The sequence below is a fragment of the Telmatherina bonti genome (genome assembly GCF_933228915.1).
Source record: "Telmatherina bonti genome assembly, chromosome: 18".
NCBI lineage: Eukaryota > Metazoa > Chordata > Actinopteri > Atheriniformes > Telmatherinidae > Telmatherina > Telmatherina bonti.
In genome coordinates this window covers 22,692,061-22,710,836 of record NC_136616.1, presented here as the reverse complement: position 1 = coordinate 22,710,836, position 18,776 = coordinate 22,692,061, and the positions used below count along the sequence as shown (strand labels likewise).

Below are 18,776 nucleotides of genomic sequence, written 5' to 3'. Positions count from 1 at the left end.
CTCGTAGTTTCTAGAAAATGTTAAAAAAAAATATTAACTGATTAACAATTGAGTTAAACTAGAAAGGACAAGGACACATGTTGCTCTTGCCAGCTAATTTAGACATTAGTCTGTAAATTATACAGTGTGGACACTTCATCAAAACTGTGATGTAGATTATTGGAGGCATACAACACTCAAACACAAGCTAATTAAAACACTTTTTTTAATGTTTTTTTAACTTCCTCCAGACGGTAAATAAAACATCCGTGAATAGCATTAAATAATGTAAACACACAGAGAGAGGATGGTACCTGCACAGAGGAAATGGAGCATTAAAAGGTAGAACATTTGTCAGACTTGCCCTGGGGCTAAAAAGCTCATCCTAGTTCCCATCTCACCTACTTTGATCTTAAAAATAACATCCTTTAAACACAAACACATTAACACACCTTGAATATTAGTTGTCTTTAAGTACATATCACACAAACAGAACTTAAGGAGGGCACATGATTGGAGTGAGCTTGAAGGAATAACTCATAATCCAGTTGGTGCTCTGATCAGTACTTGGCATCTTTAAAGCAGTTTACTTAACATTACCTTTATTTAATATTGTGTAATATGACTATGGTAAGTTCAGAAGCACGAGAGTTATGAAACAAATAAACAGCAGATGCAATGCTTTACAATTTATTAAATTGTATCATTATTGCAAAGTCAAAATTAAGACTAAAACATATATATATATATATATATATATATATATATATATATATATACATATGAATGATGTATGTCTTTTCTGCTGTCCTATTTTATGCTAGTTTGTATATTTTATAATGTGGGCAATGTGAGATTGTAATATATCACATTTTCTTTTATGTTGTATACTGCATTCATATCAATGTGCAAAATACATGCATATTTATGTGTATGTGGCTTCTAGTTAAATAAACGAAAGGAATATACGGAACATACCGTAAAGTGCACTCAGAGGCAACATTTGAGCGGCACAGAATGGTAACTCCTCACTGCAAGCTAATAAATTACATCTAGTCAGTGGAAAGACTGAAGTTTTAATAAAGGTCATACTTGATAGAGCCGTGTAAAAATGACATGGTAGACCTATTTGTTTATTATCTGTGTAATCAGGGTTGAGTAGCTAGTAAAACATATTATAAAGATTTTACAGCAGTCTTTAGTCCACATGAAAAGTGATGGAGTTGCCCATGCATTTTAGATTTTTTTTTTTTTTGGAGTTTTATAAAGACTGATTAAGTGACAGAGATTTGGTCTACTAAGTCAGTAAGACAGAAACTGTGATTAGTAATGCTCTCTTTGAAAAGATAAGAAAGGTTTTTCCATTGTATGACACGGCCATACAAATACACAGTCTTTGATAAAGATTCTTTCACTGTAGAGGCAAGCTGTGTAACCCCCACATGCTGAGACATTGCTCCGTCCCGAGAAGTGCTGAGTGTAGGTGATAATAATTCTTCGAACAGGTGCTGCACCATAAGCCTCAAGGCCTGGGGAAGCGAGTGATTAGTGGCACTCCCCCAAGATGCATTGCTCCTCTGTATTAAAACCAAACTCTGCCTTTTATTCCCTCCAGGGTTTATTAAGTGGGCCAGTTGCCATAGCGACGCTTTGGCAGGATATTGCCAGGATAAGCTGTAATGGGTCTCTTGACGCAGTTCACTCTACTCCTGTGGAAGAACTTCACTCTCCGGAAGAGACAAAAGGTACGCTTGTCCTCACAAACCCTCTTTTTCTTACACATCAACATATATCGACTCAAAAGCGGCCAGCAGTGGAGGTGCATAAGGACACGGTCCCAGGTTTTTGCTATCAAGGGCACCTAAGTTATTCACGGGATGGAGAGGTAATATGGGGGGGGATTTACTTCAAATACTGGTCTCCTAAAGAAATAAGCTGCCTTTAACTCTCCCTCCAGAGAACAAGAACAATCTTATCTTAATACCAACCAATTCAAAGTGTCACCTTCAATTTTTTTTTTTGTTTTTTTTTTTTGTTGATTTCTCTTATATCCATGTTATGTCACATTGCCTGTGTTTAACATCTAACAAAGCCAGCCTTTGGCCTAGTTTTAAATGCTTTGTATGAAGGACAAATATTCTGCACACAAAGAAAGGGTTATAAGAATGTTACCATAAAACTATAGGGAATTAATTTTCACTTTTCAACTAACAGTAGAGTAGAGAGAGGAGAAATAGTCTTCGCTTTGGTGCCATGCAACCTAACTGGCTAAGCAGGCATTGTTAGTACAGAGGTTGATGTTCTTAACCCGGCCTGCAACCTTGTTCTGGTTGTCATCCCCCGTTTTATGGTTTATTTGCCCCTTTTCTGTCAAGCTTCCTTCCAGAAAGGTCACTAGAGCCAGAAATGTAATATGTTAGTTTTTAAGTGCATCTTTTCCAGCTGTAAACAAGAGACCACATGCTCATTTGGTCTTTAGAGGGCTTCATTTTTTGATAATGAGGCTTAGTAATATTTTCAGGCTAAACAAGAATTTTTCCAAACTGCTTTAATCTAAGCAATTGATTCTTTAAAAAGGTTTTTACTTGAATGCAAAAACCTGCACAAATGATTTTGAAAAGATATTAAACAATTGTCCCCGATTGCTTTCAGTATTACAGCAAGACTCAATGCCCATGTTTTCAATGATATAGGAAGACAACAGTTGCCCAAATGTTCCAACAGCATTCTAAAGATCCAAATAAGTAGTCAAGAAATCCTGGGAGCCTTATGAGTCATTGTTGAGGCTGACATGGCTGCTACAAAAGCTGCAGTCTGTTGTTTGATTTATTCCCTTGCAGTGAGGATGGGAGTCACATCCACCCACTTGTTTTGCAAGGGGTTCAAGCACAGCAGCGCTTCTGTTGCCTGAGTAGAACAAAAGCCGTCTTCACATATGCACAAAAGGGAAGAAAAAAAAAAAATCAAAACTCATATTTCTTTGGAATAATTTAAAGCTGTGTTAGTTGTAGTTTTACAGTTTTGCACCTGGGAAATATTAGCCTTCCTAATTTTATCAGCTGGCAGGAAGAACAGGGTGGTATCATTTGTACCAGGAAGAAAAATGGGATTACTTTTCCCCAAGAACATGTGAGCAGACAGTGGCGGTTTTGTGCATGGAATGTGGGATATTTGGCCAATGTCAACATGAAATATTGTTATTAGACAAAACCAGTGGGAGTTAGCAAGGACAATGGTGCTTCTGGAGGGCTTGTGGAGGTTAATGACCAATTATATGAATGCCTCACCAAGCATTTTAAGATTTTATAACAGGCATGAAACTGATTTTATGGTCCAGTATTTCACATAATTTCATAGGAGGAGATTATCTATTCACAAAGACTCTGGTGTCCAATGGCAAAGGCCTGAGGAGCCAGGCATTGAAAAAGTCCCCATAATCTCTGTTTCCTCTCCATGCTTTTTCTTTAGAATAGATGACAAGCCCAAGCAAAAAATCCTTTTTTTTTAGATTTATGTACAGTAATATTTTCTGTATTTTTCCATCCAGTCATTAACAAATGTTACGGTTGTGCATGATTTCTCTTGCAAATAGTACAATGTTCAGATCTTTGTGGTCTTATTGCCAAGAGAAGAACAGATGTCTTCTCTTCTTATTTGGTGTTCGTCATCAGATACAGTGTCTGAACATATAACGGTAGCAGGATTAAGAGAACGGCTGACTGGAGCTTTTCAGCTGATTCCTCTAAGCGGGTCACTCCACCAGATGTGATGGGGGAGATGAGTGTGCAAGCAGAGCAGGTCAGCTGAGGTTAGCAGCAAGGGCTTAGTGGATGAGTGCATGACTGAGAGTAGAGGTGATGTGTCATGATGCGGCAAGGGACATGTAAAACCATGGAAGGACAACAGTGTGGGACCATGAATTAAAAAAAAGAGTTTAGATCCTGTTTTCTCAGCAATTTACTTTACAGGTGTGAAGTATGTGGTATTATTGGAGAAAAAACACATCTCTAGATTAATGATTTGCCTTTTTAAACATATGTTACATTGGGTTAAAAACATTAATAATGTCATGTAGAATATTAATACATGACCTTGCTACATAACATGCAAGACATTAAGTTTGGCACAAACACAACTAAAGGTGTGACATTATCAAAGATAAATGTTTAAAAAAAACACCAAAAAATCTATGTTTTTTTCAAACACAGAAATATTTTACAAACATTTTTTTTCAAAATTATACTCTTATTACTTGGATACAGATTTATTTAAATATTTTAAATCATCCTTATAAGTTAAGGTAACATTCACGTCAGGAACTTCCAGGGGATTCAAGTTTTGTTTCCATTACACCTCGAATTGCGCAAAAACTAAATATCGCAATAAAATAAAACAATTTGAAAAAAGTCTCAAATTTAGCTAAAAGGTTTTTATGCTCTCATGAGGTGGTTTGTCAGATGTTTTGATATAGAAAAATATCACAGAACTGTAATACAAACACTTTTTCTGCATTTACATGTCCCTGGATGCTGCGTGAGGGGTCATGACTAGTTCACTTCCGGTAAAGATCATGCAATGTGGAATAAAAAACAATTTTCAGAGTTTAAGAAAAAAAAATGAGGGAGAAAAGTTAAGAAAATCCATAGCAAATTCTCCGCAGCAAGTAGAAAACCCCAAATTTCATGCTATGTGGCTACCTTGTGTAAACTGCAAATTTGGAAAAATCTCATGAGAGGAACGAGATTTTACGAGAGTTTAAGCTAATCCGCTAAACGCTGTTCAATGGAAACACCTGCAAATTGCAATTTTTGTTTGTCGAAACTTACAAATATTACTTTTATTTTGTGAAAAAATGTAATTGAACTGCAGCTTCAGTTCCCTCAGACTGGTTTTTATTCATGTTACCAAAGCAAACCAGTTGGAATCACACATTTACAGTAACCTCTTGCTATAGACAGTGTTTTGCAAAATCACCACTGACCAAAAAATTGTACAAGGAGAAAATCCAGTCCATTGATTGGCCAGACTGTTCACAAGTAATTATTTGAACAATAACGAGTTTATACAGACTTGAGGCTATTGTTTTTACTTTGGTTTTAAAATCTGTTTTACTTTTCCCAAGATGCTGCGTACATCAGGAGAGGCAGCAAGCAATCCAACATGCTGTGACTCTTTGTCACTTCCTCTTTGGTTTACTGAATGTCACTAAACCATAAAAACCACTAAACCCCCATTTTCAAGAGGACCAGACTTTAATAATTTTAGTCCACACTTGAGTGCTAATTAGTGTTCACACTACTCCAAATGAACCTGACTCTCCATAGAAGCACACAGTTTGTTTAAAGTAGACCAAAAGCAGTGCCAGTAAATTTGCCCTGCTTCCACTTTGATTTTTCTTTTTGTTAATTTAAAAAAAAAGAAAAAAAGAAAAACATTGAAAAATAGGCCAAAAACTCTGAACTTTATGAATACATATTAAACTTCTTTGAAGGAAAACGCTTAAAATGTGAGCTTGTAATATTACAGACAGATGCCATGTACACTAACCAGCAATACATTCATTCATTCATTCATTTTCCGAACCGCTTATTCCAATTCAGGGTCACGGGGAAGCTGGAGCCTATCCCAGCCGGCTGTGGGCGACAGGCAGGGTACACCCTGGACAGCTCGCCAGTCCATCACAGGGCCACACACAGAGAGACGAACAACCACACTCACGCTCACACTCATTCCTAGGGGCAATTCAGAGTGACCAATTAACCTATCATGCATGTCTTTGGATGGTGGGAGGAAGCCGGAGTACCCGGAGAGAACCCAAGCAAACATGCAAACTCCACACAGAAAGGCCACTGCGCCACCGTGCAGCCCCCAGCAATACATGAATTATCAAAAAGTATCAAGTGGATAAATTTACTAGGGCTTTCAAGATCATCAGGAAATGACAGGTTGTCTCTTCTCTGGGGCTGCGGGTGAGTCCGTTCAACAACAACCTAGAACACCAGCAGGCATTGTTTTCCAGTAATGCGAAGATAACAGTAATGCTAACTAGCAAAGCATATTTAGGTTAGCTGCCACAGATTATACACTTTCATCAGAAATAATAACGTGTTGGTGTTTTCAATAATCCTGTCAGGTAAAAGACTGCAGAAAGTACCAGTTGAATAATATGGCAGGCGTTGTAGTGAGCCTGAACTGTATCACAGCAGTGCTACACAGAATCAGTCCACAGAGCGTCTACTGACAGCATTTACACCTGACACCTTTTTGCGTTAATCCAGTTTTTCTTGTTTTTATCACTTCCTTGCAATGAAGGCAAACAGCCCAAGTTCTGAAAAATCACACTTCCGGGAAGATGTATTTCAATAATGAAAGAGTGAATAGCTAGCTAGCTGCTAGTCCAAGGCTTCCTGTAACAATGCAGCTCTGTTTATATGTTCACGTGTGGAAAATAACACAAGTGAAACTAAACTTTTCTGCTTTACAGTTTGATTTAATCTTCATTCATAGTTGTCCCTGACTTACAGTCAAGAGACAGAGAGATATTTTCAACAGTAAATCCTGAAAGTTCATCCATGTGTGTTTTGTTTGATTTTTTTTTCTTTCTACCCACTCCCAGAGGTAGAACTAAAAACACGACATGCCACATCGGGCATGAATGGTTGAATGGTTGACATACTTCATCCGAAAGAGAGCTGAGTGTTGCAAGGAGAAGATAAAAAGTGTGTGTGAGAACTTCAGTTTGGGGAGTCACTGCCAGAGACTGCTTTCTCAATTTTCCACTTAGATAAAGAGCAATGCATTTGTATCTAATGCATTTGCATCTATACTGGCATGATACTGACCTCATTTTTAACACTCATATGCAGCACAGGAAGTGGTTAGCTAATGAAAAAACTGAAAGCTTTTGTGGTGTGTGGATTTTGTTTTTAAATATTAATAATGTAACAAGAAATACTTAGATAATTTCAATTTGGAGATGCTTTTTCCACTTTAAACTAATATTTAGCAAAAAAATATACATTTACAAAAACTGGTTGTGGTGTACAACAAATACTAAAAGCTAGTCTTTTTAATTTTAACTCCCAGTTAGCTTAGCTTGACACTATATAATACAGTATTTGATTGAATTCACACACCATAATCAGATTATGGGGACTACTTCTTGGCACTGGCCAACTTATAGCCTTGTTTAGACAGGCTATCCAGTTATTATGTGTAGCTAAAAAATGAAACTTTGGCATCAGTCCAGCAAAGTGAATAACCATATTTCCCCCAAATCTCAACCTCTTTTGTGTTGCAGCACAGTTTGTTTGCTTTTTGTCACCACACTTTTGCTGGTTCATGATACCTTTTCATAGTTATTATATCTTGTTGTTGATCTAAGAGAATGCAATGCAAATATTGCTTCCAAAGACGTTTTCCATAAGCAAATTAATTGACTTCATTGATGTTGTTTTGGCAGGTGCGTCTGGTAGTTGAGCTGCTATGGCCTCTCTTTCTCTTCTTTATACTGGTGTGGGTGAGGTCAACGAATAAGCCCATTTACAAAGACCAATGTAAGTACAAGTTGTTAATTAGCTTTTACAGGGCAAGTTGTCCTGTTTTTTTTAACGACAAATGTAACATATTGTACTCCTAATTTAGTACATACATGAATGTTGATGTAAACATAATTGTTAATGTGTTTTGATATCACTTGATATTACAAAATAACAATGAGTTAACCATTATACTGGGTGGAAGAAAGTGAAGTATATTCATCTGTTTCCCCATAGGTCACTACCCAAATAAAGCCATGCCATCAGCTGGTGTACTACCCTGGCTGCAAGGTATGATGTGTAACCTCGAGAATCCTTGTTTGAACTATCCAACACCAGGGGAGACGCCAGGCCAAGTCAATAACTTCAACAACTCCATGTATGCACTGGGATGTTCCCTTTTCTGTTACCTGAACTGACACAAAATGTTTTCATTATGCCTTTTAGATTTCAAAGCATTTTCTGACAGTGTGTGAACTTTTCTGTCCTTCTGATTATGAAGAATCGCTGGGATATTGATAGAGCTGCAAACCGTACTGGTGAACAGATCTTTAATCAGTAAGGCACGGTCTTTGGCAGATGATGTCGACCAGTGGACTTCAATCCTGTCAACGTCAAACCCTTTCAATGGTAATTTGAATGGTAAGTGTAGTGGCAGTTCCTCAAAGTTCTTGACGGACTTATCGTTAGGCAGCGACATTAATAAAAGGATGTTATTTTGAGGCTATAACCAAAAACAGAAATTGATAAAGAGCAACAAGGTTAATGGGGCAATATTTTATTTCTTTGCATAAAATATAATCGCCAGTGAGTAATGTTTCAAATCATAATTGATATGGCAAATGCTCAGCCTCAGCAGAAATCACTCTGCTTTGCCTTTTAGTCCTTTCCATCAAGGAAAGTATCCCCTTCACGAGGATGACAAGTTGGAGGATTTGTTATTCTCCTTTATCCCTCAAAAACAATGGCGTGTGATTATTTATGATGCAATTTGCCATGCAGACTGACAGATCGTTTGTCTTGATAAGTTGCTGCTTTGCATTAGGCTCATTTAGTCTGATGATATTCAGATTTTCATGCAGCACCTAATTTGCAAAAAGGCAGGGAAGGGTGGTGGTGGTGGTGGGGGGCTGCTGTTCAACAAGCAGCTTGTGGGACATTAGCATTTTTGGGGTCGCTGGCTTGTAATATACAAGATTAAATCCATCAAAGATCTAAGCCTGGACGTAATTAATGGGACTTGCAGTCTGAGGAGAGAGCACAAAAGGTCATGAGCAAGGATGGGGAATGGAGTACTATCAAAAGACTAAGATGGTAAAGGTGATTGTGTTGTCTTATTTTGTTTTCGCCATGGGTTGATTAAAAAGACTCAGGTGGTCACTTCAATCAGAAAGGTAACCTTGTTGGGGATGAATGCAGAGCATGTTCCATTTCCCCATCATAACCCTGCCAATCCCCTCTGAAGCTTCTGTGATCATGAGGAGCGTAATAATATGTCATCAGTAGGTACCACAAGGTGTTGTATAAGGTGAGAGTTGTTTCCAGCAGTGTAATTAATTCTAGTGATTTTTACAAAGCATCCTTCATAGCTGAACCTTGAAAGGCACAACATGCACCAACCCCCCACCCCTATTCACATAATTGACTGAGTTACCCATATTCAAATTGCAAAAGTGATCATTTAATTATATTACATAACCCCTTCATCATCTCCATAGCACCAATGTGTCCCAGGATGCAGAAAGCAACTGTGGAATAAGTATTGCATATTAATGCATTTGGAGTGGGCTCCCTTATAGGTGAAACATTTATTCGCTGTCATTGATGAGAACATACCATTAACTGCTTGCTTTTGAACATGATCTTTTGGCAGCTAATCAACAGAAAGTGACATATAAACAGATTACTGTATCCATCTAACCCATGTCAAGAAACATAAGGAATCTTGCTGCTTGTATTCTGAGAATCTTCAGTATGCAAAAAGTAAAATACTGATCTGTGATTCACCAAACAGCATGATTGGTATGGGTGAGGTTTGATGATTTGCATGCTGGAAAGAAAAGAGGCATAATTTCCTATCAGTTTATTGTAATAGTGGACAAAACCCTTTGAACAACAAATCATCCACTTCTTAATCTCATCCATCTTAAGTGTTCAACCCCTCTTTGATCACGATGAATTTGACTGCAACTATAATCAAGAAAGTGTTTTACTAAGGCTATGGGTGTGACATGTGAAAAGACAACACAATATGAAAGAAAAATAAGCCAAAATTTAAAAACTGAGAGTGTTTTTGCCTGTAGTGTCTCACCTTGAACTCAGATTAATTAGACTGTGATGCCACGTAAAACGGGGAGCACAGAAGGACCAAATTGGATTCTGCAATGTTCCCATTTCCTCAAGATATGGCCATCGTTGTTAAATGGCAGGGTAACACCTGACACTGAAATTGCATTGCAGAGATTTTAAAGACAAACACGTAAGCCTTTTATTTAAAGCAACAGGATAAATCCACTTGTTGACCTTCCACAGCGGAAATGTTTTTGCCCTGTTAGTTCTGGCTGCTGTCTGTTTTTGCCATAGGTGTCCAGGCAAATTGCACATAATTCCACACTGAATTCCAGATGCGTTTCTTCTTTTTTTAAATTATTTTTTGGTGCACAGTAGTGTGTAAATGCAAAAGAACAGACAAAAGGATGCAGGGCTAGCTGCTAGAATATCTGCAGTGTCAAGAAAAAGGAATGATGAATCATCGGCCAGACTGCAAATATAAGGCTGATAAAGAGTAAAAGTTTTGGCATCCCTCCATATTTGCCGTCACCATCAATGTCAAATTTAGATAAACTAGCACTGACAATAATTTAATCTTGAAATTTTAATATCTTTTTCTATTTCTCTTTGTTTTAGCTCGATGGGTCATCCTAAAAAGTATTTTAAGAGGAAATGAAACCTTTTCCTCACATCTGATGGAAAATCTGTCCGTGCCGCCAACAGTGGTCCAAAGTTTCATGAACGCTGAGATTCAACTCAATCCGGTAAGTAAACTACTCTGCTTGCTAAGAGAAAACAGAGAAACTCTTTTGTCCAGAAAGAACCTAAATTTCTTAGGAATAGGATGCTCCACCTTCTTGTGTGATTCATAAATTAAAATGCAACCATAATGTTCCAAAGTAGAAATGGACCAAGAGTGTTGTGCTTGAATATTTCAGAATGAAATGTCCAAGAGAAACCCTCAGGACTTTTTGTCTCGACAGTAATAATTAAAGCCCTCTGGTCATGTGAAATGACCAACAGTAGGTAATTCAGTGTGAAATGGATACCAATAAGAGTAATAAATGTTAACCAGGTATTATTATAAAAACTGGGAAAAGGTAATTCGAACAGGAGACTGGAACACCTTCCATACTGACAGAAATCATCCCATTTTGCTCCAGGCTCTTTGATGACCTGATCTAAACTGTATTATTTCTGATTTTGAAAGAGTCTCAGGTGGACTAATCAGTATGTGCCACTTTACCTCTTAAGGTCTGACTGCAAGTGTTATTATAGCACATAAAACACAGACTTCTACTGACTTATTCACACTTCTATTGCAGATATGTTGGAAGAGACTAAATAATGATCCTCCTGCAAAAGTAAATTCATGAATTAGTTTCCATCCATCCATCCATCCTTTATACTCCCTCAATTCAATTAAATTTAATTTAATTAATTGATACGAATGGTGTTTCTACAAACCAATTCATAAAAAGTAATTGCTTAGCTAAGATAAACCAATGATTGCATTGAACACATCTTTGATTATATCCCTCTTCCAGAGCATTTGCAGGGCAGCAGGCAACAGTGGCAAGTTACACCCAGGTCCATGCAGCCAGTGTACCAGTATGAAATATTGTTAATATCAGACATCAATTCTTGTAATGTGGTCTTCTTGTTTAGAGCTTTTAAATTATTCAGTGAGAAATCTCTCTAGGTCCACATTACTGCACAGTCCAACTATATATAAAAAAAACTTGGCATTTCATGATGTTTGCAAGGTTGCGTTTGCTCCTAGCAGAGCGCCGTTTGAAAATGTTAACATGGTGGCATGAAGGGAATGAATGCCACTTGCTATGATTTGCCAACTTGCTGGCTAATCTTGGCTAATATCTGACATGCGGTTACTTTAAACACTTTATAATCACAACTAAACTGGTTTGCAAGTGATGAATTAATTCATTAAACATCAATACCACACTTAAGTTGTATGTTTGCTTTCATGGTATGTTCATGCGCCTTCACTCTTTATCACTTCCTTGTGAGATATGCTGTCGGTGTATGTTTACCAGTGTTCCAGGCTGTTGTCACACTTTATTTAAAAAGAAACCAATCAACTTTATAATGTATTTATTTAAAAATAGCACAAAATCTCCAATATAAGGTAAGAAGCAGAAGCAGATGGCTCTAGTGTGTACCACTCCTTCACCTGTTAAAAATAAAAGCTTTTTGTTCCCTTTTTTTCTTTTCCTTGTTTTGATTCATTCCCCATTTCACTCAATTTCACTTGCTGTGTACTCTACCTAAAAGGCTTGATTAAGGCAACATTGTTTGCTGATTTGGCTTGTGCAAAGAATCAAATTGGTTACGGTCAAAAATCAAAACTATTCATTTAGAGGCATGAGAAGACTGGAGCTAAAAAAAAAAAAAAATGTTCTTTCACAAATATAACAATGTTGGATTCCAATGTGACATATCACCACAGAATGTTAAAGCTGCTGGTGTCTCATGTATAGCGAATATGTGTATTAATAAATTTAAGATAGTGATAAAATCCTCATTATTTATAGTTTATAAAAGAGTTTAGCAAAGATTTGTGTTTTTCTTTGGTTTTTCTTTGTGTACAGCAGCCCATAGCACTTAACATATGATGAGATGGAAATAATGAAAAAAATGTAAAGTTCTCTTGTTTGGCAACTTTTACCAAAGTTGGGTGTTTATTTTTCAGATGATGGGCTTCCCGAGGCCAGGCAATCTGAGGAGCATCCTGTGTGAGGGGACGGATCTGGATGAGTATGTCCAATTTAGCAGCCAAGATGAGAGGGAAGCTTTTCAAAATGTCAGCTGCTCCCTCACTCAACAGCAGCTGATTAACACCCAGCAAGTCTTCCTGCAAAACCTGGATGCGAGGAAAGTGCTTTCTGAGGTAAGCTTTTCCCCGCTGTCGCCCACAGAAGCAACAGATCTCAGAATTTCTCTCATTTGAGTTTGATGGAACTATAAGGAACTCTGGAGGTTTGACACACTTTGGAAGATTTTGAGAAATCCTGAAAGCTTGGCAAGTGAGTTATCACTGATTATTCTGATAGGGAGCAATAAATCTTCCTATTATAGTCATCTAAAAAGTTCCAATTCCTGCCCTGCAAGGTCATTCACTTGTAATTTTTAAAAATTGCAATGTCTGGATCAATGACTGTTGTATTAAAATTTCTAAGTTCAGTACTTCTGCAGACAGAACAGTCATAACGTAACACAAAATATTTTCACCCAATATGACCAAATACAACTGTTACGGTCCCTAAAGAAAAGAACAAAATGGCAAAATGACAGAAGTTGATTAAATAAAACAAGGGAACAAAATGAGAAGAGACCCCTTGGCGGAAATAAATTTAAAAAAAAAATTGGAGCAGTCCCAAACCAGCTACATGATGGGTCATAGGATCTGGGCTGCTCCCCAAATCAAAAGAAAATCAAACCCAAAAAACCCAAACTGAAAGTTGTACTTCTGGAAACTCCCAACCTAAATAACCAAACAAAGACATATAGACCTTCACCTGAGCACTGCCCATTTCCAGCCTTATATCCAACCCAGCGTGCCACTCCAGCCAATCACTGCAGAGATAAAAGACATAATGACACAGTGGATAAAGTGAATAGGAAACTGTTGCAATTAATTACGGTTCTTAAATTGTGGATCGCAATATGCAAGGCGAAGTCCAGGTCGCAACAAAAGTTCAGTGTTTAACCTCAAGAATAGCGTTTTCAGTTTTTTGTTAGAGGGGTAACTTCAGGTTATGGGAATCATTTCTGAAGGAGGTGTGTGTGTTGGTGTAACTGACCCAAGTAAAGCAATCTGAGTGTATGAGGGCAAATAGAATTTTTTTTTTTTAAATTTGATACAAACACATGATGTCTCTCCTGTTTATTTCAAAAGTAGGGAAACAAAAATGAGACCAGTTTGTTTTTGCGGCCTCAGGAATAATAAAAAAAGTTCTCGTTAGGCTAAGACATAGTCCTTCCTTGTATGTGAAAATCACACAATGAAACAGTAAAATGAAAACAAGGCAAGCAAAATGGCAGCAGTCTCGCTGTCAGCTGTACACAAAAAAAATCCAAAAGCTGAAGAATTGACATTGTCGTTAGATAAAGTAGCTGTGAGCTGTTGCCTAACAGCCATTCATATTGGCAACTTATACTTTGCTCTCCACTGATGGAACAATGTCACAATTGTGACATCAGATACAGTAAAAACAGACTACCAAATGGTAAAACATCAAAAAGTCAAAATCAGGCAATTTGCTTTTTTTTTTTTTTTTTTTAAATTATTATTATTACTGGTCCATATATTACACAGCTGACCTTTAACTAAGCATACAGCTGTGATTATAGCATAATAATCTGTGCCAGAATGATTGGGCAGTGAAATTGATTAACCTTTTTTCAACCTCCCCTTTCATGTTTTAGCTTGATAAACATCATGAATAAAAAAAGTCATAAAAAACAGAATGTTATTGTTTTTTAAGAGACACCAGGAAACTTCTGGAAAGATTAAATGTAACCTGAAATTTGACTGTTTTAGGTCTCCCCCTTAAAGAATCATTTGATTATCTTTAGGGGAGTTCTGCTTTTTAGGTGAGCTGAGCTCCCCCTACTTATTCAAACTATAACATTACTGAAATGCAAAATAGTAATTTAGTTGTGTTTGTTGCACGAATATTGTTTCAACCACCTACTTTCTGAATAAGCGGTCTCCATTTGAAAACTATAGTGGGCCTCCAAATTTGAGTAAATTGAATATAATTTAAAAACGATATTCCATAAAAATAATTTGAAAGTTAAATGTTGAATCATGTTAGTTTGGTGCTTCAAGGCAGAACCATACAACGACACATCAGTCCTTCAATTGACATATTTTCATTGTATTTTGAGAAAAAAAACAAACAAACTTGTTTCCCACCACCGATTCTCATCTTTAAGGCTGTCATTATCATGTCGCCTCATGTGTCCTACCATGATTTAACTAAAGTACATCTCCACAGTCAGGTGGGAATAATTTATCAGAAGCAATGTTTCTTGAATTCTGTTAAATCTCCTCATTCCCTTTTGGATGATGAAAGCCTGCATCTTTCGTAGACTTTATCTTTGAGAGAAAATATATGGGACAGCAAATCCAATAAATAAGTGATAAGACAGGAAGTTCGTAGGAGAGAGCTTTTGAACAATTTAAGCCCACAGGCATTTTCAAACAAATCCCAGACAAGATATGGTGAGAAAGCTCTTCAGCGCCTCAAGCAGATAGATGGAAAAGAACATCAAGCCTTCACACTTAAGGCTTGACATTGCTGAATCATTGTGATAACAACAACAAGCATAAAGAAAAAGGACAAGGGAGGAATTTAGGATCTTTCAGTGAAGCAGTGAGCAGCAGGTTGATTTAGACATTGTGATGCTTTTTAAGTTAAACAGGAAAAATCCTGACAGAATAAGTATGAAACATGCAGAACTGTATGGATATATGTCCAAAATAAAAGTCCTTTTTTTTAATAAGCTTTTCATCTAACATGCATTTTCTGTTGAGTGCATCTCTTAGTTTTCCATTGAAATTAAGTTCAGTTGTATCCTAACATAAAAATAAGCAGAATAACAAAGAAAAATTGCCCTGTGACTGAATTTACTATACCAGTACCTCATAAAGGGACAAGTATGGCAAATGCCTGTCTCCACAGATGCAAGTGACTTGCAAGTGACATTTGGATGATCAAAATTACATAGAAGTCATTGAATTTCATTCCTTTGTTTCAGCTATCTGCCTTTCATTTCATGATTGAAGTAGTCCTGAGTGAATAACCTCAGGACAAGTAGGATATTTGTTTGAATGCTGCTTTTAAGGTGGTCTGGTTGTGACGAGTTTTATCTATAATTTATAAAGCGGTGTCCCACATTAGGCTTTGCTTTATACCCCCATCCAGGCTTCTGATCTTTTCACTTTTAGTCTTTCTTCACCCTGATCCTGCATTAATTTCTGGGCTTTGTGACTTTGTATCCTCAAAAACAACAACGGAACCCTTAACACAGGCTATACTTGACACTTGATGCATGGAAATGACAGTGGTTGAAAGGGCATGCCATTTAGTTCGTCTAATTCTGTTCATATTGTGGCCTTCAGAATGTCACTGTTCAGAATGTCAGCTAGCACAACACTTGTCATCTGAAAGCACATTGCTGGGGCTAATGATGTTAAAGATACAGCGTATTGGTCAAAATGCATGGTTGCCATGGTACATTTATGAGAATATATGCCTTGTATTTCTAGCTGATATGTGGGCATTAACTAGTCATAGGTATCATGAAGATAAGTGACAAATTAAAGGAAAACATGAGCACTCAACCTTTAGAATGAAGATCATAAAGTTCTATAACACTTAAGGCAGAATTTTTCTGTCCAGGAGTTATTCTACTTACATGTCGATACAAAGCTGTTAGTTAGATAGTTTTTTGTGAATGATCACTATGATCCTATTGTGGGAAATGTTTAGTCCGATGAAAGCCAGCTTTTTGAACATGACAAAGCTACGTCAGACATAGGTTACAAGGGTATGTTGATGTTTTGATGAGTGGGAAATTGTCATTTGTATGCCTTGACTTTCATACTTACTGGATCTATATCAGCTTCAAACCCTACAGGGAGTTTTGGTGATAAATATGTTTGTCTACTCCAATAAGTGAAGTGGAACAATGTGTTTCAGGACTACACGAAGTTACAAAATTCATTCAAGCTAACATGGCAGCATGGAGTGACTCAATTCAACTTTATTTGTATAGCGCCACTTCACAACAATGTTGTCAAAGGGCACTTTACATACATGAATCAACATACACATCATTTCAAGCCAATTCATACATATCCTATAATAGAAACCAACTGATTGCATCGAGGCATGACTTCGATCCAATCCCCCATCCTGAGCATGCAAGCGGCGATAGTGGGAAGGAAAAAACACTTGATGATGGTTTTTTTCTTTCATTTGTCAGTTAATATGTTTATTTTCTTGTTGGTATTTCTTCTGATTTGCATTATTGTATTCTCTAAACCAAATTTCCCTTTAGTTACCTTTGGCTTTGGACCTGAATGCAACGGATACTGCGGCGCTGATGAGGAGAACCACTTTAAATGCACTGCCATTTATTGAGGAGGTTTGTGCTATTGACATTATATATATACATATATATATATATATATATATATATATATATATATATATATATATATATATATTATTGGTCAAAGTTATGACCAATTTCTCAAGTTATTTCTTGAAACTTGTGCAGTTAGGGTTACGTCTTATTGTATTCTGAAATTAAAGCATAGTACAAAAAATCAAAAAAGAAATCACAGAATCAATTTATACACCAAAATTTATTTTAAAGATTTACTTGTGACTTTGGGTCTGCCAGACCTTTTCCTATCAGAATTTGCCCCAGTTTCTGACTGCCTTTTGATGGTGTAGGAAACTATACTCACTGACACCTTGACTTTCTTTGCTATTTCTCTGGAGGAAAAGTCTATATTTTTAAGAGGTATTATGGTCTGTATTTCCTGTAGTTTTAATGGCCTTTTTCTAGCAATAAACCATTTTCTGCAGTACAAAACTGTTCAACTGATGCTCATCAGGTTATGGTACCAAAATGTGTTCAAACACTGCTTTTATGCAGACAGAGATCATTGTAAGTAGTCTAGCAAAGTTGGAACACCTGTAAGAATAATTGGCACTAGATTTAAAGGGGCGATCACCTTTTATTGCTGCAGGAAAGCTTTAAATAATTTGCCCATTTTCTGGTCCCTGAAGAAAGACTTTTTGCACAATACTGAAATGGACATTATTTATTTAGTTTTGGGTAACCTTTTTTTTTGTTGTTGTTGTAATCTGGCAGTTTACCAGTTACTTTTGTACCATTTCAAGCCATTTGTTGGACTCTTGAATTGGATTACTTGAATTATGATAGTTTAGTGAAAAAATGTAGGTGTTCTAAAACTACTAAAATATCGAGAATATTTTCTTAGAAATATATCTGAAATCAGTTTTTCTTTAACTTCCTGGTACAGGTTGCTATGCTGCAACGCACTGCAGTCTTTAAGGCAGCTGGCTCCTTGGATTTCGAGGAGGACTCAATCGGAAGTATCAATATGCTGCTGTGTGGAAAGCGGCCTAACTTCAATTCTACCAATATGACCCTCAGTTTACCTTCACCCAGACAGATGGCGAACAACGAGTCAATTTCCATTACGGGCAATAGTTCCGGTAAGTGCTGCAGCGAGCTGCTTTATAAAGAAAAGCTGTCACATATAGCCTGTGTCTCAATCATTTAGCTATGTTTTAGACTCCCAGCACTATACATAGGCAGGAAATGGAGACAATTTAGAAATCTGTGATGCTTAATGTGCTCTGTCTGATTTGTGGTCATTGTGCAGCCACATACTGTTTAAACTCTACTGCATTTGGAAAATGGGAAATTGCTGTGAAATCAGTATGGATGGCACGATTTAGCCTTCATAACTGATCTAACAACATTTTTCCTCTATTTTATATGTGAGTATTGTGATGTATTGGTATTTCCTGAAATTGTGGGGAGTATTGTGTCAATTATCTGCTGCAAGCATCTTTTTTTAGACTGTAGAAAATAGAGAAAGAGTCACAGTAATTATATTTCATTAATTACATGGAACCATTCATATTTCCTGCTTTGAAAATATCCATGCTGGTGTAAAGGGGAGATGAATTAGAGATGCACGGGACACAGTGCAGTCAGCTGTGCTGGGTGCACAGGATGTGACCACTCGTGCTCAGACAGGAGCAGGCACCTGTGACATAGCAGGCTCCTCCGCTTGAGCTGAAAACTGGGTTTGATTAGGAATACATCATTGCAGTATGTGTCAACGGATGGCATCTGCTGTGGCCGATCAAATCAGCTGTGTTCATTCTATTTCAAAGCTGTGTGCTTCCT

The 18,776-nt window shown here is 37.1% G+C and overlaps 1 protein-coding gene across 1 annotated transcript in view; it reads left to right on the top strand.

The window, feature by feature from the left end:
• Nucleotides 1–1,658: 1,658 nt before the first annotated feature.
• Nucleotides 1,659–18,776, top strand: part of LOC306769368 (phospholipid-transporting ATPase ABCA1) — a gene marked incomplete at both ends in the record, with an annotated part of 181,952 nt that continues 164,834 nt past the window's right edge. The window contains 8 exons of the mRNA XM_079257951.1: nt 1,659–1,724; nt 7,442–7,535; nt 7,755–7,896; nt 8,020–8,147; nt 10,425–10,552; nt 12,502–12,699; nt 16,881–16,967; nt 17,878–18,073. Of these exons, the coding sequence (XP_079114077.1) occupies nt 1,659–1,724; nt 7,442–7,535; nt 7,755–7,896; nt 8,020–8,147; nt 10,425–10,552; nt 12,502–12,699; nt 16,881–16,967; nt 17,878–18,073 (1,039 nt within the window). The remainder of the gene's footprint in view (nt 1,725–7,441; nt 7,536–7,754; nt 7,897–8,019; nt 8,148–10,424; nt 10,553–12,501; nt 12,700–16,880; nt 16,968–17,877; nt 18,074–18,776) is intronic.